This window comes from Grus americana, chromosome 9 (assembly GCF_028858705.1).
Source record: "Grus americana isolate bGruAme1 chromosome 9, bGruAme1.mat, whole genome shotgun sequence".
NCBI classification, from domain to species: domain Eukaryota; kingdom Metazoa; phylum Chordata; class Aves; order Gruiformes; family Gruidae; genus Grus; species Grus americana.
In genome coordinates this window covers 17,717,884-17,742,182 of record NC_072860.1, presented here as the reverse complement: position 1 = coordinate 17,742,182, position 24,299 = coordinate 17,717,884, and the positions used below count along the sequence as shown (strand labels likewise).

Below are 24,299 nucleotides of genomic sequence, written 5' to 3'. Positions count from 1 at the left end.
TATTTTCACCATGTTAGATTTCTGCTGTTTACATTTTTCCTCCCTAGTTTGCACAGTGAGACAATCTGTAAAGGCTGTTTCACATCATTAAACTAACACTTTTCTTAGACCCAAAGCTACCAGAACCAGTATGGTAGAAAGCTGTTTTTAATTTGCATCCAGCAGTGATCTGAAGCCATCTTGCAGAGGCATGAGCTGCATGGCTGTTCATAAGGAAATTCAAGTTTTGACAAAATACAGGACCAGCGTCACTCTGGTTATCCCGGGACACTGTTAAGTAAACATATTGCCTGGGTAGATGGTGGTAAAGAAAGGCACGCAATCACTTCTAGAGATTATTTCTGATGCATAAATTGCAGAGTGCTACATGGCACCAGGAATAAAAAGCCACTCCTCCAGGTTTGCCAGCATTTTTCTGACTTCCCATAAGAAAGTCACTTCATTTTCACAAGCTTGTTTTTCTCTCCACTTATAAAGCAGAAACGTAATACTTATACACTCCAGTGGTAACTAGAAGGTATTTTTCAGGAATAAATCGTAAATAGGCTGTAAGGCTACCCTAACAGCTGATTCCGCAGAATCAGTCTGAGTCTTTTAGCCCACCATGGGCAAAATACTGTGCAGGGAAAGCAGGACCTCAAACTCGGTAACTCAGACCCCCAGTAAAGTGGCACTGTATATTTAGTCATGTATTAGCCAATTCAGATTTTTAAGGTCTGCAGTTCTTTTGGAGGACTGCAGGAAAATGATTAGATAATCACTATGCTACTAATATGAGCTTATATTAATTAGTTGCTGTTTTCTTCCTGCACACAAACACACACACACACTTAATATATAGGGAGAAGGGCTTGCAAGTGCTGTGGACATTATGATGGTGCAAAAGTTGACCACTGCGAGAAAGGACACAAAGTAAAAACTCCAAATCCACATTCAGGCTATACCAGGCAGAAGAAGTATGTGCCATGCCCAAACAGATGCCATGGGATAGCCAAAGGTTCTTTTTCTGCTTTGGAAGTGTGTGTTTCATTCATCTTGCTTTCAAAAAATAAAAAATAAAAAGTGTCTTCCAGGGCTTTTTCCATGCCCAGATCTGGTACGTTACGCTTGTCCATTCTAAGGTCCTGGTAACACAATCGATATAATCCCATATGAATAGTCCAGCTGCCAGAAGGACATATTTGGATGACTCAGGGGGGCTCCCAGTCAGATCATCTGCTTGTATGAATGCTAATGCCAGCACAAGACAGTGAGGAGGAATAAACATGGGCAAGATAAAGCTGTGACCACTCCCTAGCCAAAACAGTAGGCTTAGATCAGATTCAACTACACCTGTGTAACTACAGCCTAAATCAGTCCTCGCTGTTTTCTGTATAGATCTTCCACACTAAAATGAGGAAGAAATGTATTTTAAGAGACAGAAAATATGAACATGAAAGCAAGGAGTGGCAGAGGGGATGACACGGGACAGTCTTCAGACTTCAGGATTGATATGTTCTTCCAAGAACCACCTCTACATTCTAACTTTATTACACTGCAGTATTTCAGGTTGCTCATTCATTTTAATGTACTTAGCAATACCAATATTGTGACTTTTTAGTACTATTATCTATACTTCGTTAGAGTGACTTGTGGTATCTCAAGCTTAGGTATCTGCAGAAATGAAAACATTAAATCCTTATGATAAACTGCTGTCTGTATCATAGCTACCTGGGTTTGATCAAATCCAAAACCGTATGCAACTGAAAGCAAAAAATCATTTATATCTGAGATCTCACTGATATTTTACTTCCTCAGTCAGGACAGTGAAAACGAGAAGTCTCATCTCAAAAACTAAAAGATTAAGACCTACTTGTTCTAACAGAAGGCAGAGCATATTCAAGGAGCTCTATACTGTAAGATTTCTTTATTCCATTTACAATGCAGCCTTCTACCTCTGACCCCAAACACACCACGAGCAAGGTGTCACAGACCCTCCCACTGGAAAACATATTGGATTTCCTGCTTTGGAAGAAATACAAGATTTTTGTCTTTCCCATTTTCTTTTTAATCTGTCCTCTTATGGGTAGCTAACAAATCTCCTCAGAGCAATATACTTTCTTGCTTATCAAGTGGAAGATCCCAGGCATTTTAGACACTCCATGCAACTTACCAATAGAATATATTATGAAAAAAATGAAAGGACAATGAATGCACAGGATATAACGCAAATTTAAATCAAATTGATCAGTAAACATTTACTCAATTATTCCAAGTATGTGACCTCAGTCAATGGACCTTTCTCTGCCTATAATATTCCTCTCCTTTCTTTTTTTGAAATTATCTTTAAGGAATGACAATGGCAATGCACTTTACATTTATTTATCAGGCATCATTGGGGTTTTTTTGTTGGGGTTTTTTTAAAGGAGCTTTAAAAAAACCCAACTTGGTCTCATTTTTTTGGACTTACATTAGGTACACAGTTCTGTGATAGCCTGGCGTCACAGGTCTCTGGAGAGGCTCATCTATACTCTGATGGACACCAGGAAACAGCTTCTTCTTGGTTTTTGGAGTATGAGTCATTATCTGATACACAGGAAAAAGAAATAAGGGGAAAAAAAAGAGAATGCAGTGAAAATACAGGTAACTGGAGCCATAGAGAAAATTCTATAGAAACACTGCATCAGAAACTAAGTTGCACTCTGGTGTCACTAGATATAATTGCCTGGAATCACTGCAGGCTGTTCCATGACATCTTATCTCAGGTCACGTCTCCATCATCAGCTTTGATAGACGTATGGACTCTGGGATCCAGAGGGCATACAGTCACATTGATCTCAAATTAGTCACAGCACACTAAATGGCATTCATGCAAACTTTACACTTTTTTACTTACTGGCTTTTTGATGCTTGAGGTAAGACACACAATACTTGATCTGGCATAATGCCTGCAGAAGCAGTTAACTTTTCAAGGTTGGGATTTTTTGGGGGTTTTTTTTCCTCAAAATAATTTCAGACCAGCAGAGTGTTCCAGTATTAACTTGCTCAGTACTTTGACTTCTGTGCCCACAGAGTCACTGATGTAGCACTAGAACCCTAAGGCTGCCTTTAGCTTATTATTAAGCCACAGCCTGACCACCTCCTGTGAAAGGCTAGCTACCTTTCTCAAACTTATTCTACTACTTCTGAACAGCAGCTAATAAAACCTGCTATGCGGGTAGAACCCAGCTCTTCAAGCAATAAATTAAAGAAAAGATTTTCAGAAAGTGATGAAACTACTGAAATTAAATGCTTAATCCAGCATATAATTAAGATCCTAATAAGTTGTACTCACTCCCAAGTATTCAGTTGTTAGCAGCTTCTCTCCTGCAAGCTCTCCCAGTTGAGGTTGCAAAACTTCATCTTTGTCCAGATCAGCCTCCATGATGTCATGGTCCTCCTGCAACAGCAACATGCATGTTATTGGAGCCCAGGTTCCAAGGAGTTTTCATTTCAAATTTAGTTCTCACTTCAGTAATCACTTGGATGATATGTACTGACCAGATAAATGACTGTTAGTACTGCACATGAAAGTGGTAATGTACAAGCATTTTCTACCAAAAAAATCAGACACCTAAAGACAAACTCACCTAAACTTTTGATATAACTAGAAACTAAAGAATCCCAAGAGAAAGAAAACCCACCTCTTTTTCCACAAATGGTACAACAAGAAGTACACTATGCATTTCAAAAGTCGTTCTCCTTCAAATTTCCAACCCCAAATAATTATTCCTTGCTTGGCCTAATAAAAGCTCAGGAAAAGTCTTGGTCATTACTATCTTTGTAGAACACTGCATGCTAGTCTGAAGATTTAATGGTCTGTCCTGAACAAGCAGCTGGTATGGAGTTTGGAGTTTTAGTTTTTGCAGATCTGCCCAGGTCAATCTAGTCATACAGGACAGACTAAAAAAAAAACCCCAACACCCCACCCCACCCCACCCCCAAAAAAAAAAACCAAACCCAACATCAACCTGATGGCATTTCTCAGCCACACTGAAGGCTGAAAAAAGCTACTCTTGTTTTAAGAAAAAAGTCGATTCTTAAAAAAAAAAAAAACCACAAAGCCACAAGAAAGTTATCATTCAATATCACTCAAGCAAAGAGGAAGGTAGGAAACTTGATAGAAAACTTGTCTGGATCTTGTTATGTATTAGTATCATCTGACAGTAATAAAAGCATAAATTTAAGTTAGACTATAACAACTAGCAGTAAAAATAAGTAATCACACCTTAAAACAATTCAGTCTTTCCTGAACATAACGTTAGCATTCCATGAGATTGAAATGCCCATATGCATATTCAGCACTTTAGGGTACATCCCTCTACCTTGACAAAAACACTTAAGTAATTTATTGCTGGTTATTCCCCAAGGAGGGAAAAAAAACCCCCAACAACAACAACAAAAAAACCCCCATCACCAAACCCCAAACCACTTTATTACTCATTTTCAAGAAACAGAGGCATCATTTTTAATCACTCAAGACAAAAAAATCCTTATTGCTGGGCATTCAAAACCCATTCTCAAGCAGTTGTTCCTGAAAGGTGAGACGGGTGTCCAAGAGCAATGTGAAGCAGCAGCTACTCAGGTTTGCAAGGAAGCTTTAAAGCTGACAATATGGGGCTGGTACAAAATTCTGGGTAGCAGTACTTTAGGATACAAATACCATACAAGGTGGCAACAATCCTCTGTTGACTTTATTCCACAAAGCCCACGTGTAATCAAGTTCTGAAGTGAAAAGTACCAAGAATTCACTCTCCCATGCCTGTTTCCAGTGTAACTATGGTGATTCATCTTTCATGGAAGTTCTGCAGCTTCTACAGATCTACAAGCCAGGAAATTTTAAAGTTTGAGGGACTCCCCCAGCAACCCAGAAGCAGTAATACGAGATAGTATTTTTGCTTGTATTTTGCTACTGAAAAGAATTCTCTTCTGTGCTGCACAGGATACCCTAAATAAGACCCACTCCAGATGAAGAAAGTGTGCTTTGCTTTTGAAACAGGTTGTGACAGTAAATGTAAATGACTGTCAGAAAAAATAAATTAATCATTCCAATAAGGTATATTGTAATAGTGATGTAGAGAGCCTGGCATAAAGTCCATTAAATAATCCACACACAGTGTTCTAAGGTTCAGAGTAAAATTCTTCCAGAATGTATTTGTTTATGCATGAATTTAATAAAAACCTCAAGTTCTTCTGTAAGTGCTTTGAAGATACCAGACTGTTAATTCTCTTCATCCTCCTAAAGATGCATTCTCTAGACACTCAGCCATAAAAGATAAGGCTGTACAAGACCTCAGGAAGACATTCAAACTGCCTTTCTCTCCAAGGCAAAATAAGTCACAATCAGCTCCTAATAACCTGGGAAGGTCTGAAAAATAACCCAGACAATGGAAAAACACAGGTAAACACTTGTAAACTAGTCAGCAATCATCATCTGCATCAAGAAAAAAACCCAACAAACCAAATATAAACCAAAAAACCTAACGCACACCAAAACCCAAACATACCCCAAACTCCACAATATACTTTGAAGAAAAATGTAAAAGTTGCAAAGGTGAACTTTATAAACAGTCCAGTGGAAATATGCTTTACAGAAGACTGTCTCCACTGTGCCTGGGTAGAGTGTTACACTTACAGTCAGAACATCACCCTGCTCTTTCATGCAGCTCTCTGCATGCATGACGTATAACTCCTCTTCACAGATTGCCTTCATTTCCCCAGGTTCCATCTCTTCCAGTATTCTGTTTGACACATTTTTGTCACACAGGGAACTCCAGTTTCTGGGAAGTGCTTCTTCCTGCCAGTGTTGCTCCATAACGTTATTCGACATACCAGGTAACTGAGCCCGAAGGTACAGAAAAGCTTTGACAGACATGCCATCATTCCACTGCTCAAATAACATAATTGGTGCCTTATTCACCATTGCTCACAGGCTGCAGCAGATGTTGGCAAAGTCTTTTAATATAATGGTCTGAAGTCCTGTGATTAGGTCTGTGATTAAGTTCTCTTTCTTTTGATGTATTCTCTAGCTGAAGTATATTTTCACACTGCAGTTTACTGATTTTATTGCCAGGTGCTGAGTGACAGGGGATCAGAGGGTGTCTGACAAATCATCACTGTACGGTTGTCTAATAGAGCTCAAGCTGCCAAGTGCAAGGCCAAGTGCAAGGTCCTGCATGTGGGTCAGGGCAATCCCAAACACGACTACAAGCTGGGCGAGGAATGGACTGAGAGCAGCCCTGAGGAAAAGGACTGGGGGTATTGATTGATGAGAAGCTCAACATGAGCCAGCAGCATGCACTTGCAGCCCAGAAAGCCAACCGTGTCCTGGGCTGCATCACAAGAAGTGTGACCAGCAGGTCAAGGGAGGTGATTCTGCCCCTCTACTCCGCTCTCGTGAGACCCCACCTGCAGTACTGCGTGCAGCTCTGGGGGCCCCCAGTACAAGACAGACATGGAGCTGTTGGAGAGAGTCCAGAAGAGGCCACGAAGCTGATCAGAGGTCTGGAGCACCTCTGCTATAAGGACAGGCTGAGAGAGTTGGGATTGTTCAGCCTGGAGAAGAGAAGGCTCCAGGGAGATCTAATTGCGGCCTTCCAGTACCTGAAGGGGCCTACAGGAAAGATGGTGAGGGACTGTTTATCAGGGAGTGTGGTGATAGGACAAGGGGTAATGGCTTTAAGCTGATGGAGGGTCAATTTAGATTAGATGTTACAAAGAAATTCTTCACTGTGAGAGTGGTGAGGCACTGGAACAGGTTGCCCAGAGAAGTTGTGGAGGCCCCATCCCTGGAAGCATTCAAGGCCAGGTTGGATGGGGCTTTGGGCAACCTGGTCTAGTAGAGGGTGTCCCTGCCCATGGCAGGGGTTTGGAACTAGATGGTCTTTGAGGTCCCTTCCAACCCAAACCATTCTATGATTCCAAGTTTGTAACTAAACTTCTGAATTAGAGCTACGATATCACGTATTCACTTTTACAAGGAGCTTTTAAAGACGGTCCAAGTCAAATAAAAAGCAAATGTAAAGATCAAATACTGAAGATAAATTAAGGTAGTATTTAACAGAACAGTCAAGAGAATATTAAGCACCAGAAAATATGCACTGACTGTGGGTGTCAACACACCCCAGATGGCTAAAATAACAAAGGTAGGTACTCTAGAAGGCAGTGCATCCCAAGCTCTACACTAGTCAACTTACAGCTCAGCAGACAAACCCAAAAGCCAACGTATTTCTGAATAACAGTATACAGAGAGACATTTTTTTATTCAGTTTACATGCTCCACTGTCAAACATTACAGAATATTAAATTTCTGGGTGTATGATGCCCTTAGAAATCCCAGAATTATCCTCCAACAGGCTCAACCACATCTTGGCGACAGTGTTTAGGAGAAAGCAGTCATTACCACAAGATCTGCTCAAAGCCAAGAGAGAATTCAACCACTCTAAAGTAAACACAGATAAAAGCAAAAAAAACATGAAAGGTAATAGTAACAGCATGGGGAACCTTTGCATGCTCTTGGAAACAATAAAAGCTGGGGCAAAATCTGTGAAGTAAGTCTGCATAAAAGAGCCTTTTTGTTGTTTCTTAAGTTGTGAAGGTATAAATATTGGCATTAAGTAGATCAGCAACAAATTATAATATCAGTAACCAGTTTGAATGCACTTCATTAAATTGTCAATATACGGACATATTCTGAAGTATATTCAGTCTGTAGGAGTTTAAAAGTTACGTAAAGCCAAGACTTCTGATAAAGTTTTGGAAAACTTTCTGTTGCCAGATCACAACATCAGATGTTATCACAGAACCCCATCAAAGAACAATACTTCACTGCATTTCCAAAACACAAAAAGGCTCCAAGCATTGAGGCAGCAAGTCAAATCTTTGCTTATAACATTATGCATTCTGTGTAGCATTTTGCTGCCATGCTGTTTGTATGCTATATTTTCTCAACTGAGGCACTAAGAAATGAAGCCTTCTTGCAGCTGAAGAGAATTATAGTTCTGAGCAGCAATGAGGATTTAGAACATGCAACAATTAATGTTACACTAGAAACAGTTTTAAAATTGGCTTAAATGGGACTTTCTTTTTAATATAATGGCAAAGCTAATGAAAAACTGGAATCAGACACTTCTCTGTTTCAAAAGTCTACTATTATTTTTGAGTTAAATAATAATAAGTGGCAAAAGTCTGTTTTAATCATGATGGTTCAGTGGTAAAGATGCATTTCAAAACCATTTGACCTAGAGCCTTGGCTGGGATTGTGAGCAGCAGCAACTTGTCTAGGGGGTATGACTAAATAGAAAAATTTGACTTCCTTTCATTCCCAAGAGCAGGTAAAGTACTGAAAGTGTTCAACACTATCATGCAGTTCAGTGCCACACCTTTCATGAAGGAGTTCCTTATCTCCATGCTTTCCCAACAGAACACAATATTGTTAGAAAAGTATACTAGAGTTGAAGTGAAAATATCACCACCTTGGATTCCCATGATACACCTAAGACACTGAAAGCCTTGGGACATCAGTTAAAGGGTGTTAAGCAGCCTGTTAAACAAAAAGAAGTTATAACTATTAATCCCCAGAAAGCCCATCTTGCACATCAAGTATTGATTTTGGGTGTGAGGAGGGGAAAGATTATTGAAAACTCACTTCAGGACTGCAGGAGGTGAAACAATCACAACAATCTAATTCTATTAGAAAAAAACCCAGTTTACTCCCTTAGGATAAAAGGGGGAGAGTCAATTGTTAAATAAAACTTCCTTGTAGCTCTACACTTAGGATTTCTATATAGCTCTAAATTTAGGCAAAGTCACAAGGGTAATTAGTTCACTTGTTCACCACCTACTGTGGCAACACAGAAAGTAGCTAAATAATGCAACCAGTGCAAATCTTCCCTGGACACTGCCAGGCAAAGGCTGGATCCTGCAAGGTGCTGCTCACCATGGCAGCTGAGAGCACACCACGCCTTTTACAATCAGGATACTTAGATTTTTCTCTGCTTTCAAAACATAAAAGGTGCAATGTCCACTTGAAAATGCACTCAGGAACCCTGCAGTAGCAGGGCACGTTTTAGACCATAGCATGGTTGTCACTGTTCACTAGCATTTGTGTTAATGTGCAACAAGCTAGTAAAACATGGATATAACTGACTTGGTAAGTTTTGTGTCTCTCATTCTTTGTTGGTTCAGGACAAAAATCTTACTTTTTCATCTAAAAACTTGGTTTTCAGTAAATATGTTCTCCGGTAATTTTTGTAATACAAGAATGTTTTGCAGAGATCTCTCTCAATGTCACTGACTTCTTCAGGGCAGATACACGATATAAATGTATGTGCACATATACAGTCATCTAAATATGTTCAAACACTATTCCAAGGACATCTACCATAGCTGTTCTTTTAAATTTCTCATGCAAGACTTTTCAATAAAAGTGCCATGTGGTAAACTTCTTTCAGATAAAACTCCCATGTAGCCACCTACAGAGTATATTTTCAACCCCTCTCGTGCACTTATGGCAACATCACCAGTGAAGACTGGGTTTAACATTTCCCTCACATAATTTACACCTTGCTTTGCTTATTAAATTTAGATGATCAACTATGCTGTGTTGTCTACACCTGGGATCCCATTACTCTAGGCAGAAAGCTTCTTAAAAATGTTGATGTATTGGTATAAAATGTTTATTAGCAGAGCTAGAAATACACAGCTAACCAGTTTATATTTACTATGATGTAGTTTCTCATGCTTTCTCAATTTTTTTCCTTGTATCTTTTTATGGGACTTATTTCTTAATTTGTAATTACTGTTTTCCTTCATTACACACAATGTACTAAATATATTTCAAAGTTTCTAAACAGCAAAAGCAGAAGTGACACTCTGAACAGATCATGATACCTTAAGAAAAAAATAACCTGTTTATAAACTATTCTGGCAATATACTGGTTCATTTGGTTCCTTTATTTTTAACTGCTGAAATGGGTCTGCTTGAAAGCAAGATTTCTACTGCTACAGTAACTCCTCATCTCTTTACTTATTTCAATCTATAATCCTTTATTTATCACAGAGGTGGAGACTTGCTAAAATAAAAGTAGAAGTTCAAATGCAGATAAGGTAATGAAAACAGATCAAATTTTCTGGTCATTAAATAAAAGTAAAAAAACCCAAACCAAACAAAAAACCAAACCAAAAACAAAGTCTGGCTTATTGACACAAATATTTTCTGTCTAGAAGGCTAAGGACTTTTCTAAAAGGTGCCAGAAGGCCTTTAAACTTACTTCCTCATCCTCCTCTTCCTCTTCATCGTCAGACACAATACTATCATTTAATGGCTCTTCTAGAAAGAAGCAAAACAAAGTGGTGTAAGAGTACATATGCAACTTAACAGAATCTCTAGTTACTGCCCCTCTTTTACAACAGTAAGATTTAGCTTGCTTCTCATAGACATCTGTTCCTTTCAGGACAACTATTGGAATTATTTGCTCCTATAAAGAATTCTAGAAATCATTGAAATCAATTTATATTTGGAAAATGGCAGAAACAGAAACACTCTGGAATAGTTCTTTCCTCATAAATCCCACGATGATGTTTCAGTGTATTTACCGGCACGACTTGAATGACAGTATGTGCACTTGCAAGTTTGTCTATTTTTCAACTAATTTTTAATAAAAGACTCTACTTCTCCCTACACACACTTCAATATTATACTGCTTTTATACATAAAAAGATAGTACTCATGTAGAATACTTATTGTAACTTTTGGACAAAGTCATTTCCTTAGAAAAAAGCGGCCAGGCTTATACCAGAAATCTGCATGCTCAACTTTTACTCAATCAGACAAAACCTTTTAAAAATACCAGTAACAGGTAGAAGAAGAGTGATTCTATAACCTTGATGAACAAATATTGCATGGTGGCAATACAATGCTTAAATACTTTATTTGTTCTTCTACAAGCTAGGACCATAAGATATGCAGTCTTTTGTTTTTCCAAAAGCCAAAGCAAGCAGTCAAACTTGTTCTTTTTTATTGTACAAAAAGATTTAACCAGAATTCATCTCCTTTTCATTATTTGCTTTCTCTTTCTTCAGCCTTCCTTTCAGTCACAGGGAACAGAAAATAGAATAAATATTCCACCTCCTCGTACTTGTCTGTATTAATACAGCATCTAAAACTCCTGGGACCCATCAACACAGTCTCAAAAAAGGGATGGTGTCTGCTCCCTATTCAGGATAAGTCATTTCAGATAACAAAGCTACACTACTCAATAGAGCAAAAGATGAGCAGAGACAGCTGTAGCCCCTAAATCCTGCTTTACAAATTGTATCACCTGTTTATTTTTGCAGTTGACAGCAATCTCTTATTACTGTGAGGCCACTGACATGAAAGAAAAGAGTCAAGGTCATTCTGTTTACAGTCCCAAGACTTGGGATTGAGACCTACTCATCCTTTTATTTCTTCTTTATAATTGTAACATAGAAGAAAATTTAAAAATACATCTGACATTGAAATCTTGACATTCACGATTGACCCTCTCTCAGACCATCACACTATTGTTATTCTCTGAGAGTTTCAATGCCAAGTAAAAACATGAGCTTTCTTATGGCTTTTGTGAAAGCTTGACAGCTCAGATAGCTGCATCTGTTCTTCTGACCTGAATTGAGCTGCTTGATAATAAATTCAATCTGTCGGATCATCTCTGCATTTCCTTCCTTGATAAAGCAGCGCAGAATTTCTTCCATTCCCTGGATATAGTGGAAAACATTGCTAGATTAGTATTTCACGTGACCACAGTGGCAGAGCTTTGTTAGCTAAAATGTCATTGTTTTGTCAGGAAAAACAGAGGCAGTATGAAACAAACCACCGTGTCCAGCTCCAAGCACTCTGTTTTGTCCATACACTTCCCAAAGACAAAAGAAATATGCTGTCTAGATTGCTTCTAGGTTTAAATACAGAAGTATCATGATCAACAGCAAATTTTTACAATAGATCTGCTGCTTCTGCCTTCTGAACTCAGTACACAGTAGTCAACAGAAAAGAGCAAATTTGCATCCAGAGAGACAACAGTGCAAGGTTCAGAGCAGGAAAGCAAAAAGCAGGACCAACTTTGACCTTCTCTTAAACCCATTTTCTCTCCTTGTGGCCCCTTCTAGGCTTGATGTTATGTCTTTAATCATTTAAGATGACTTCCAATCCTCTGTGCTCTGTGAGGTAAAACATCTGACAACAGTTATGTCTGCCTAATTCTCTAGGTTAGTTCTTAAGATACAAAGATACACTGCTATCCCAGCAACAGCTTCCTCAAATCCAGAAGTTAAAGCATGTTCATTGCCATTAGAGTAACTATCACAGGAGATCAATTCCTAGTTCTGCTAAAACCTTCCTGCTGCTGCCTTCCACAGCTAACCATGTCTACACCAGGCAGAAACAAAAGCAGCAAGACTAACTCATCCTCTTAGTGGCTATTCACTGGTGCTGAATGAGTTAAATAAGGGGAAGAAGTAGCAGGTCAGATGAAAGCATCTCCTGGGCCACGTCCAGTCTACAAAATGCTAGAAGGACAACGTTATTCTAAAACAATGCCTTTAATTTATAATTTAGACAGAATCCTTCACACTGCTGGGGCTTCACTTCTGGAAAAAAGACCAGCAAATATGGTAAAAGTGTTTGAGACATACATTCATATCTGCCAGAATATCAAAAGTGAGGGGCCCCTTGTGGATTCCCTTCTCAAAATGCTATGGCTCCTACTTCATAACCCCACTGCACACCACTCAACAGGTACCTGGGTGCATGCCTTCTTGGGCATACGCATTAATCTTTGTGCTATGAAAAGCAGCACTTCTTACCATTGCTCTGGCTTCTTCTCGGACAGAAGGGATGGCAAGAATGCTATACAGTGCTCCATTCACGTACGGTTGTATCTAAGAGGAAGAAATAGTCATACCACTAAGAAAAACTCTTATGTTCACCCCAGTCAACTGTAAGCAAAGTTTAAGAGTGAAGGTGCAGAACAACTATGTTTGGAGAGTTTAACCAGGCTAGCCTGCACTTGCAAAAATTCCCACTTGGAAAGCAGTGAACTTTTAGGATGCAAATATACTGTCATATGGTTGATCTAAATCAGTACTGCTGCACGCAGATTTTTCCCCCCCACCCCTCCTGAAAATGTATTCTGGCAAATTGACCTAGCCCTATTAAAAAAAAAAAAAAAAAAGTTAGTTTCTGACAAACACTAGGGGCAGTACAAAAAATAGGACAAAGAACAGGGACAAGACCGGGTCAGCATGAGCTCAGGACAGGCTTCAAGCATCGTAGCCTTAGGCAGGATAAGAACTGTAGCAGCTTCAAACACCCTCTTACTGGGCTGCCTGTTACTGTCCCTCAGCAGAGGAAAAAAAACCCCAAAAACCAGCTAGCCTGAAAGCTCTGTATTATGGTCAGTGAAAGCCACCAGATCTGTCAAACTACTTTTATCAGCACGTATGTGACCCTTTCTATTGGCCAGTTACTGTTGCAGTACTAAGATTTCCAGTCATCCTCTGTCTACACCCTTGGAAAAATGAACAATGAGCTAGGCTGGGAGCAGGGGAAGCAAGGAAAGATAAGGGACTGAGATTTACACAAGGATTCCAGAGCTTCTCAAAGCTTTCTTAGCACTTGAGAGCATTACTTTCTACCTTCGATTTCAATAACAAAACTTCTATTAGCTGCACTGGTGCAAACTAGGTTGTAAGAATACCCTCAGAGAAATTTCAAGGCCATTGTAAGGCACAGACTTCAACAGTATGACAGCATTTTCTAAATACTTCAGCCTAGGGACTGGGATGTTATTTTGTATTAGCATATATTGTATTAACTCTCATCATTGATAAAAACAAAGCTAGTGAAATGGTACAATAAAGGTGTGCCAAATGTCATCTTAATCAAAACAGTGCAAGTAAAGAACTAATCTACATCTTCTAATGAATTATAAAACACAGAGTAAACACTTCATTCAAATTTATTCTCTATTTTCAGTTTAAGCAATAAACAAAAAACTGATGATACAATCATTGTATATAAACATGAGACACATGAGTTTATACTTCATTGCACACCTTGTACAATCATCAAGGAATCAATCTGGAATATCCTGGTAAAAATTGTGCCTCCCTATGATTTCAAATTCCATACAATATTTGCCCGCATTTTCTCCTGCCTTGAATTTTACTCCATGCTTAAAGAAGTGACCCTCTGCAGAGAGAGCTGAAGCAATGCTTTATATAGCAGAGAGCAGATATCAGTGATGTGTTGAAAACCATTAGGTAGAAATAACTAATAATTGTGACCATTTTCCTCTGAGGTAGTTTAATTTAGCATCTAAGATGCAAGTGTGTCTGGCAGCAGAAACTTGAACCACAAAAGAGTTAAGTGGCAGGTTAAATGAAGTGGTAGACAAAAAGATATTATGGCCTGAATGTCACTGGTGTACTGCTTTCTTATAATATTCCTTAAAACTATTAGCAAATATGCTTCTTTGCATCTGATGTTTTGCATACTGGCTTGCACCACACATTGCTCATATAACAAACTAGTTAAGCTTGAGATGATTTGGTGTGAGATGACATTTAAACAGCATCAGAAACTGCAATCAAGAAGGCACATGGACTGCATGATAACTATGCATTTAAAAGACTTTCATTCTTAGCTGCCAACATTTGTTAAAGGAAGAAATAATTATGTCTAGAAAAACAAGTGCCCATGAAAAAAAATTACATAATTGTGAATTTTAGGAAAATTTCACGCAACTTAATTACATGAGGGAAACAAAACCAATTTGCTTTTTTCCATTTCTTCCTTTCTTGCTTTTTTTAATCTTTAATTTTTCTTTCCACCTTTTCCTTAACCCAAAGTTTGCTGTACAAATACCTCATGATTCTCATGGCCAAGAAGATCGGAGAGAACTTTGAGCACATGGTTTGCAATCCTTGCACACATTTTCTTCCCTGCGAAAGGGGAAAACATAGGTATGCTTGAAAAAAAATATAACAGATCACAGCAAGCTGCTTACTTCTTAAAATCAGTACTAAACATAATTTACATAGAGCAATACTGTTCCTCATCCCCACCAAATGCTGCTCAGCATGACTGAGCTGAAATCCGTGGAGCTACTCTGGATTTATACAGTTGTAATCTTGGACAGGATGCAAGACAAAGGGATTTTAAATAGTTTAACAAAGACATTATATTGCTTATGGCAAGCAGTTGATTTTTCACCCTTACCTTATTTTCCTTTTTAAAAGGAAACTGACTTTAAGCTTCTTTTAAGTCTCTAGGACACAGACAGGACTTTAGTTCCTTGGGGGGTGTGGGGGGAATATCTGTGTTGTAGAAGCAAAGCATGCAAGTATTTCACTCCACAAGATGAAGGTTAAGCTTCTTGCCATTACTGATCAACTCAGTTCTGACTTGTTTTATACAAACAAATCTCTTACACAAGTAAAAAGTGTCCTCTGAAAAGTGGGCCTGGAACACAGGAATGGCAGTCCTCACATACAGATATGAAAAAAGAATCAAATCTTAGAGGGTTCCATTGATTAACTGTTTTCTTAATTCTTTAGATTTTGATCAAGCTAACCTCCATAGTTCAGGACTCTTGGGAAAGAGATCTGCCTAAAAGCATTGGTTATAGCACTCAAATATCTCTGGTTATGTGAGTCCTTGCTACTACTTATAGTCACTCTAAAGGATCCAGGTACATCAGAAAAAAAGGATTTACAATCTTCACTATCCACTTCTTGGAATAAGGCTGTAATTCAAAAATGTAAGACACCTGCACTCCGCAGACAAAGATTCATGAGCAAGGCAACAGAATACTCCAGCGTGTAATCAGACAGGCAATCCGTATCAGTTAGAACATCAACCAGCCAGAAAATGAGCCCATCTTTGATCATTGCCGACTGCAGCGCACGCCTAGGATTAAAAACCAAAAAAGCCCACAAAAGTCAGACCACATCATAAATAGCTTTCAAATACATTTATAGCTAATATAAACACATTAAAACCCTACTTCATCTACCTGCTATACACTAGCCTGCCAACAGAAAACCCCAAAACTACCCATTTGGGCAGAATCAGTTAAACAAAGGAATTAACAAAGCCAGAAGAAACTGAAGATGCAGATTCCCATAGGGTTAGAGGACTAAAATGTTGTTGGGTGGGTTGGGTTTTTTTTGTGTTTTGAGTGGTGGGGTTTTTTTGTTTGTTTGTTTTGGTTTTTAACCTGCAAATTACTGAGGTAAGTTTCTTCATTGTTTTCTAAGGCTTCTAACTCCACCTTAAAATTGCACTTTCAATTGTCTTAAAATTGGTATAAAAAGCCAGCTACACACAACAGACCCATAAAACAAGTTAATTACTACTTCTGCCACAGGTAGCCATAGCAGTACAGCACTTTTGTACTGTTGACTTGACAAATGAAATTTTTTGTTTAAATCTATTTGCTCTTTTCTCTAGAGATTCTTAAATCATGTATTCTTTCAACTCAATCTGTAGTTGCCCTCGAAGAGTAAACCAAATAAATGCCACATGGTCAACTGATCTACAACAGGAATTCCTCGCTTTATAATACAAAAGAGTAGTACATACTGGTAGAAAGGTCTTACTGAAGAACACCATTTTTAATCACATTATTTCCAATGGGCAGTAAGTCTATATTACAAAGATCGAAGCATGTATTTTCCTGGTCTTAGTACTTGGGATTTGGATTACTCCTGAAAGCTCGTACACTTTCAGTCCTGGATCTTGCAGTAAGTCTATGGCACAGACTAAGAAAACAAGGGTGCATCTGACCACACATTAAAAAAATAAATTAAAATAGAGTCCCTCATATCGAGTATCTAGAATTAACCTTCTATAAGATTAACTGCTATTTTTTACCAAAAAACAACCAATCCACCTTTCAAATTTTCAGTAGCTTAGTGCCTAGCCCCAAAATTCAAACTAACTTGTCCAATCAACAACTGCTTTAATATAAAAATAATTTTGTCTAAGATTGGTTTAGGATTTCAAGGAGTAGGATATGAAGATTTATTCTTTCATCTCAGATATGTATAAGGTATCATAATAGGAAGCTGTCCAGAATTTTACTCAAAGCACATTTACATGTGCTTCATCCAGACAAGTTCTAAAATGAAGCTAACTCAAAAGCAGCCCTCATTCTTCAACAAGCCCAAACAAACCCCCAACACTTGCAGTCTTAATTTAGACAAAACATGAATGAAAATAACAAGAGCTAAACACATCCCTCTACCTCCTTATACTTAGTTAACTGTTCAGGGCTGAATATTCCTCCCAAGTACTGTGAACACAGAGTTGCTCGATCATATTTATCATATAAGTGAGAGTAACATCATGCCCTTTACTGCTTTTGCATGATAGTTCTTTTGTGGTGGGCATCTGAGTCAGTCTGCTAATGCGAAAGTAAGAAACAAGACAGCCCATGCATAGACAGCTCCAGGAAAGAGGATCAACAGGATGAGGATGAAATCCCTGAAAAATATTTGCAGAAAGGATAATGAAAACCTTATGCTTTGGAATGTAATGCAACTCTTCTTTCTACGTAGGATCTTCAGAACTTTCCACATTAAGATTTTCACTTTGCTCAATTAAGAAATACATATAAAGCACAGAAGGCTATGGCAGATGTACGTTTACTTGAGTCTTGACAGCTGGTAGGAAGTCAGGTTAATTCAGTCAGCAAAACTGAGTTCTCCTCCATAATAAATGACACTGCTTTCATCAGTTAGCAGAGGTTCTGATGATTGTTATGGGAAAATCAAGTGCTCTTCTTTCTTCCCTGAACAGAGCCTAACTAGCCTGCATTTCCTCTCCTGCTGTCACCACTGTGTGCTGTGCTTTCATCACCTGAGGCTGAATTTCTGCAGAGCCCCCAGAACATTCTCCCACGTAAGGGAATCCTTGTCTTCAGCTTTCAGTCTCTCCTCCAGCATTCGCAGCAATGTTGGGTTCTGAGAAAGGTAGACACGACCTGGTGCAAAAAAGCGATGAAAGAACAGATGCTGAGATATCAGCTTATGACAGAAAAGCTTCCTCTCCTTGGAAAAGTAAGCAGGATTGACCTCAGTTTCTTCTTGACAAGCCACAATCTTGTGCCAAGACCCAAACAAACCTGCACAAATGAGTTGTCTAGCAGACCAGTTGCATTCAATCCAGCCACTTAGGGCATTAGAGGCCCCCACTTGCCAAGTTAGTACCACACAGAATCCACTATTCCTCTCTCAGTACATGCTTTCCGATCTATCACAGTTTTGTATTCTCTAGGAAAAGAACAGAGATGTCCAAAGAGCTCAGGAACGTTAGGTACCCTACTGCTATTGACTTTAAATGGGATTTCAGTTCCTAGCAATATTAACTCCTTAAATAGCACCAAACCAAGGGCTAATTTGGGACAGGCAGAGATACAAAGCTGCATATATACACAACCAAACGGCAGTGATGCACAAAGACTTATTCAGGTGAGGACCAGGAAGATGCAAGAGCAGCTGCACTAACTACCGTTGCACAGCCTGGTAGCAGGTCTGCTTACAGGACCATTAACTAATGGGGATTTTTCTTCTTTTTTTTTTTTTTTTAAACCCTCAGAAGAGACTGAAGACTATTAAAGGCAGCACCTGGGTAAGTTCCCCACACAGACCACAAATCATCAAAAGAAGTCAGAAATGTTGAATATACTGTGTCGAAATGAAAAGTTTCCAGATACTGAAAAACTGTTTTGAGTGCATTTAACAAAAGATAGTGAATCCCTAAAAAAAGGGCGCAAATAAGGCTCTAAATTTCCACATGCAGTGACATGCACTTGTGAAGTAACTATAAGCCAGCCGTATATGAAAATGCTGTCTTTTTTTGCAACAAATCTCTTACCTTCTGCCAGTGAAGCAAAAGCATTGATGAGCCTTGCCATATACTGTCTGACTACCTCACTCTTAGAATGTAATAATTTGAGGACACTTCTCTGAAAAAGCAAACAACCGTGAATAAAAACTCAACAAAGCAGGAAAAAAAACAGTCTTCTATAATGTTTTAAAAACTTCATTAATTTTTCACAGCAAACAAACTTTGAATGCATATTGAAATCTTAAACAATGTCAATAGGATTTAAAATTTCCTAGTTTCTTTTTTATTGGCAGAGGGAGAGATGGAAAATGAACAAATAAGCAAATTAGAGCTCCTCAGCTCAGTTTGTTAAAATGCCATTAAGCTCCATGGTGTAGGGCGAGAATTATAATGAACCACAGTTGTCAGTTAAAGCTGTTATCTAAAATTAATATTTAGTCAGTGATAAAAAAATAAATCTGTTAATTTTGTTGATGAACTTAAATGCAGTAATGTTACCTGAATAGGAATGCTTTTGTTTGAAAACTAAGGGTATAGGAAAGCAGATCGGTAACTTACTGAGTTACACCACATTGTAAATGATTTGTAATCTGTTTTGCTTCAGGCATTACTTACACATAACCTTCCTCTCACAGAAATTTACAGAGGGAAAAAACAGATCATTGATTTGATAATCCTTTAGCTTTTCCAGTGAAGTTGCAATGACAATGGGAGCCACAACGTAACAAGTAGGCCCACTGCTTCGAACAACTCGGGAACTCAACTACACACAAAATTCATTATTACAAATTAAAAAAGTTGCACTTTTGTTAGCAATAGTGTTGGATTATCAGTGGCTGAAGCAACCTTTCAAAATCAACATGCCAGCAATTCCCCTTTCTAAAGAAAGGTAACAATCCATTCCAAAGTCACGGGAATACCATTGAAGGTGTTATTACAAGTGCATAATCAGATATTCCATAGAGGTATTGAGACTGAAGTCCTAATTTAATTCTTATCCTATATCAGTGGAATAAATTGAAGGTATTAGCTAACAATACATAATCACTCAAAAAGAGACATAGCATCTGATAAGCAAGAGCTAACTCTTAAGTAAGGGGCTCAGTAAGCTTCTGCTCAACTCATGGACGTCAAGCACCAGGAGAGGTAACAAACTTCCACTTGTCTACAAGAACTGTATCTACACTGAGAGCTCTTGTAATGCAAAGCTTTGCCCATCACCTTTAAAGATTGGGATGCAGAAGTTAAATGTATCACATGATTTTGGCACTACAATTTTTTTTTCCTCCCTTCCAGAGTGTCATAAATTTTTCTGATCAGCACTTTATAGAGACAAAAGAGCAATATCACATACGAGTTGGAGGAAAACTCTTTCCAGCTGACCTGACAGTTGCTGTGGCAGTCTAGGAGGTCATTACTGATGTAGGCTTGCAGGACAGTGTCTCTCTGCTCTCCAGGATATGATGTTGTCAAGCGCTAAAATAAATAACAACATAAATAAACCAGTCAAATAAATAAATAAATGGTAAAGTGAACTGGTGACCACTGAAGATTTTAAAAGTGCTGATACTCCATAGTTGAGAAACCTTTTCTCATGGGGAGAAGGAATTCAGCCTCAGTGATCTAAGGGAAAGAGATGAAATGACCTGACCTCAGCTCGGTGATCCACTACAAAATTGTTATTTGGGAGCTGTCATCACTGTCCATACAGGAAGGACACAGCATTACTTCCCATTATGTTAAAAAGCCTCTCTAATAGTTACAGACGTGGTGCTTTTCTAAAACATCTGAGAAAGAGTGCTGGGCTAGAACAACCACTGGTCAGACCCAACGGATGGGTTTTTTTTATGTGAAAATGGACACTGAAGCCTGATCAGAATTCCACTATTATCATCTTTCATGTCTGTCACTTTGAACCCATCAGCTTCCTTTTCAGCAGGAAAACGTAACTTCCTGTTGTCACCTTTAATTTTCCTGAAATATCGTCACACGATCCAAGTCAACCAAAATGTAGGCTCTTGTAGAATATCTTGATTATAAAGAAAAACTGGTGATTAGAGTCACGTATTTCTTTGATACAGCAATATTTATATAAATCTAAGCCAGGGCAATACATGGAAAAAAAGAACTGCCTAAACCAACAATTTCCTTGCAAACACATCAGAAATTACTTCCATCGAAGATCCCAAGAATTCCTATCTGGCTTTCCTCAGAGAGGGAGAATACCGCTACAAACACATATCTACTGCCTGGGCTTTCTTCATCATCTCAAGACACTCAGCAAGCTTCACTGACAAAAAGAGAAGTTGCCTATAATGCTGAACTGATCACCAGAACAATCATCTTGCTCACAAGATAGACTTTAGCTCTGGACTCCTCCAGAAGGGACCTATTTCTTTTATTTCTGCAGAGGCTATCTCCCTTACCCAGCGCAGAGCCTGCAGTAAGAAAGCTTTGAGACGATCATTCCCTGTAATCAAATCTTTCTTCAGCTTCTCATAATCCAAAGAGGGTAACAATGGCACATCCTGCATCTTCCTACAATGCAAATGGGAAAGACATCAGTCAGAACTCTCTCTTCTTATCCAGTGCAGATGATGTTACTGAGGTGAGAAGAGCCAAAACAGGAAGTCTGCTTCAGGAAAAGAACTTTCACATTTTTACATCTTTGTGACTTTTGTTACCATTACCATGTTAGAACAACAGACCGTTTAAACCTGGACTTATTTTTTCACCATGCATGCAGCTCATTTACCATCATAACTTGCAGACATTAAACTCTGACAAGTAGCCAACTGATGATCTGAGCTTTTTCATAGCACAAAACAGTACAGTAACATCCTCCTTTGCCCTGCACGAACCACAAGGGCATAAGGGTAGCAGCTTGTGGCTCTTGCACAGAGTTATAAACAGACACAGTAACAACCTGCAGCTCCAATTTCACCTCTAAACCCTCACACACACAGAAATGTCTTCTCAAAGGCAAAAGTGGTAGGCTGAATGGATTTTTACAGGCTGGACTATGCTGGCTTAACATAAGACTTCATACAGGACCACTTTTCATGCACCAGAACTATCTTGCTTTTTTGAGTTTTAATACTATGATAGAAGTTTCGCTTAACAAAATTGCTTCCAGTTAATGCTTTCATTTTAGTATTTAAATATATTCCACTAAACAACTTTTACTCCTATCTTCCTATCCTACCACTTTTCAAAACAAATTTTATATGTGTAATTGTCCTTTCAATTATCTTGCAAACAATAGAAGGACCAAAACAATGTCTCAAAAATTTAATAAAACCTTCATCTCAGGTATACCATCTCTATTCGATCGTATAAGCCAAAATTTATTAAGTCAGTCACAAAAAATAAACTTGAAGCACCTAAAAATCCATGTTATTGATTCCCCCTTTTCCTGGATTTGCGAGAAGCAAACCAGTTACAACAACAGTACTGTACTGTGCGGAAACAGTAAAGAAAGCACAGTAACCAACTCACAGGTGTGGGTGGAGTGGCAGATTTACTGGATTAGCAACATCCTGCTGAAATTAGGATGTTACTGAACCTGCCCAACAGAAGAATGCAGAGCACACAATATTTGCATACAACGTTCACTGAGATCAGAGGAAGCACATGGAGGATGAGTGATTCCAATTTGCAGACAGCTGGCAGTGCGCTTTAGTTTACAAACCCCTCTCTCCTCTTCTTTACAAATGCAAGTAAAACTCAGCAATAAATACTTACGCAGGGGCTAAAGATGCTCTTAACATTGTGGAAGCCTGGATCAGAAAAAGAAAGGAAAAAAGAAAATCACAACAGATTAGTCCAAATTTCACACCAACAGTGCTACTAATGAGGTCCACAGTGAATTCTCTCACTGAGGTTCCGCAGCTCTTTTCTTATAAAGTCTATGTTGCAAAATAGAAACACGGCTGAAGAAAGAGAGAACTTCAGTGTTCATCTTTCTTTTCCATTAAAGTGTTTCACAGGTAAAAACCTCTTTTGTTATGATCTGGCTATGTTATCTTCACTGTCATACTCCAAAAATTATCTACACTTGAAGCATTAAAAAAAACCAAACAACCAAACAAAAGGATAAACAATGAGTAGAAACTACCATCCAAAGCCCACTGAGGAAGATAAAGAACTTGCTAAACACATTTATTGACTTCAAAAAAATTTAATATCTTAAAGTTGCAATAATATTCCACTAGAGACATACCACGTATTCCATACCCCTATATCTAACTATTAATATGTAAAGAAAAGACTATGTATTCTAGCATGGGTAAAACTGATATAGAACAGCATGACCTTTCTCAGTGGTTCTGCCTAGGACAAGTTCAATTTAAGCCTAGATATTTCCTCTCTGATGCAGTGTGACACGGACCATATGGGGCCACCACTGCACAAGTCAAAACTTCAAAATATCAACACCATATAAAAGTTGTCTGCTTCAGTAAAGAATTTTTTGCTACAGCCAATTGTAGGTGAGCCAAGAAGCACCAATTCTGGCATAAGACTGCTTCACATCAGGCATTGTGATGTCAACTACATGCCATATTCGCAGAATATTCAGTGTCACCTCTTTGTGCTGATCTCCCTACTCACTTTCTAAAAAAATCGCTCATTACCACTTACGCCTTTAAAACCAGTCTTCTCTTCTAACCTAGCCTCTTTCAATGGGAGCTATATATTCGATGTCTATTGTCAGATTTAAAACTGAGGGATTTACGGAACAAAAAGCATGAAATACTGTAGAGAATATTGAATTACAGCAGCTGATGTTCTTGAACACACTACCTCATGGGTATCCTTCCTACTACAAGGAACTGCTCTCAGATGTGAAAGAAGCTTATACACACATTGGAAGGGATTTTATGTTATGTTTAAGTCAATAAATGACTTTGTACACAATAGACAATTAACAGGTCATACACTTCAAAATTAACCTGTCTTGACAGCAGTTCTCAAATCATAGTTTATTTTACACAATAGAAAAGTCTTTCAAAGTATCATATCTACCTAAACTGTTTTCCCTTCATTTATTTGTATTCATTTTCCTAATCATTTTTTGAAAAACATGAAAAGTTAACTTTCATTTAAACAAAAGTGTTTTCCCAGTCAAACACATCATCTTGTCCTTGAGTGTGCAATGAAATTACAAATCTTTTTTGTTGACTTCCTCAGCACCCTCCTGCATTAAAGGAAAAGGTGAAGAAATTGACTGTAGTATGTTAAAGCAACAGAAATAACAAAGCCCTTGGAGATGAAAAGGTGAGACAAAGAACAATAGCGAGAGAAGAAATAGAGCAGGTCACTAAGACTAAATAGATATATATAAAAGCTCTCCGCTTCTCAGCAAAGTCCTTTTTACACACCACTTCTTTGC

General features: G+C 38.4%; 1 protein-coding gene across 7 annotated transcripts in view; it reads right to left on the bottom strand.

Annotated features, from left to right (window-relative positions):
* ARMC9 (armadillo repeat containing 9) overlaps window positions 1–24,299 on the bottom strand; it is a 69,380-nt gene that overhangs the window by 16,078 nt on the left and 29,003 nt on the right. For all 7 annotated transcript variants that reach the window (XM_054835401.1, XM_054835404.1, XM_054835403.1 and 4 more), the window contains 12 exons: window positions 22,652–22,686; window positions 21,334–21,445; window positions 20,291–20,383; window positions 18,935–19,025; window positions 17,918–18,041; window positions 15,825–15,964; window positions 14,921–14,997; window positions 12,859–12,933; window positions 11,664–11,754; window positions 10,290–10,348; window positions 3,314–3,418; window positions 2,450–2,565 (listed from right to left, as the gene is read on the bottom strand). In XM_054835401.1, coding sequence (XP_054691376.1) covers window positions 2,450–2,565; window positions 3,314–3,418; window positions 10,290–10,348; window positions 11,664–11,754; window positions 12,859–12,933; window positions 14,921–14,997; window positions 15,825–15,964; window positions 17,918–18,041; window positions 18,935–19,025; window positions 20,291–20,383; window positions 21,334–21,445; window positions 22,652–22,686 — 1,118 coding nt within the window. The remainder of the gene's footprint in view (window positions 1–2,449; window positions 2,566–3,313; window positions 3,419–10,289; window positions 10,349–11,663; window positions 11,755–12,858; window positions 12,934–14,920; window positions 14,998–15,824; window positions 15,965–17,917; window positions 18,042–18,934; window positions 19,026–20,290; window positions 20,384–21,333; window positions 21,446–22,651; window positions 22,687–24,299) is intronic.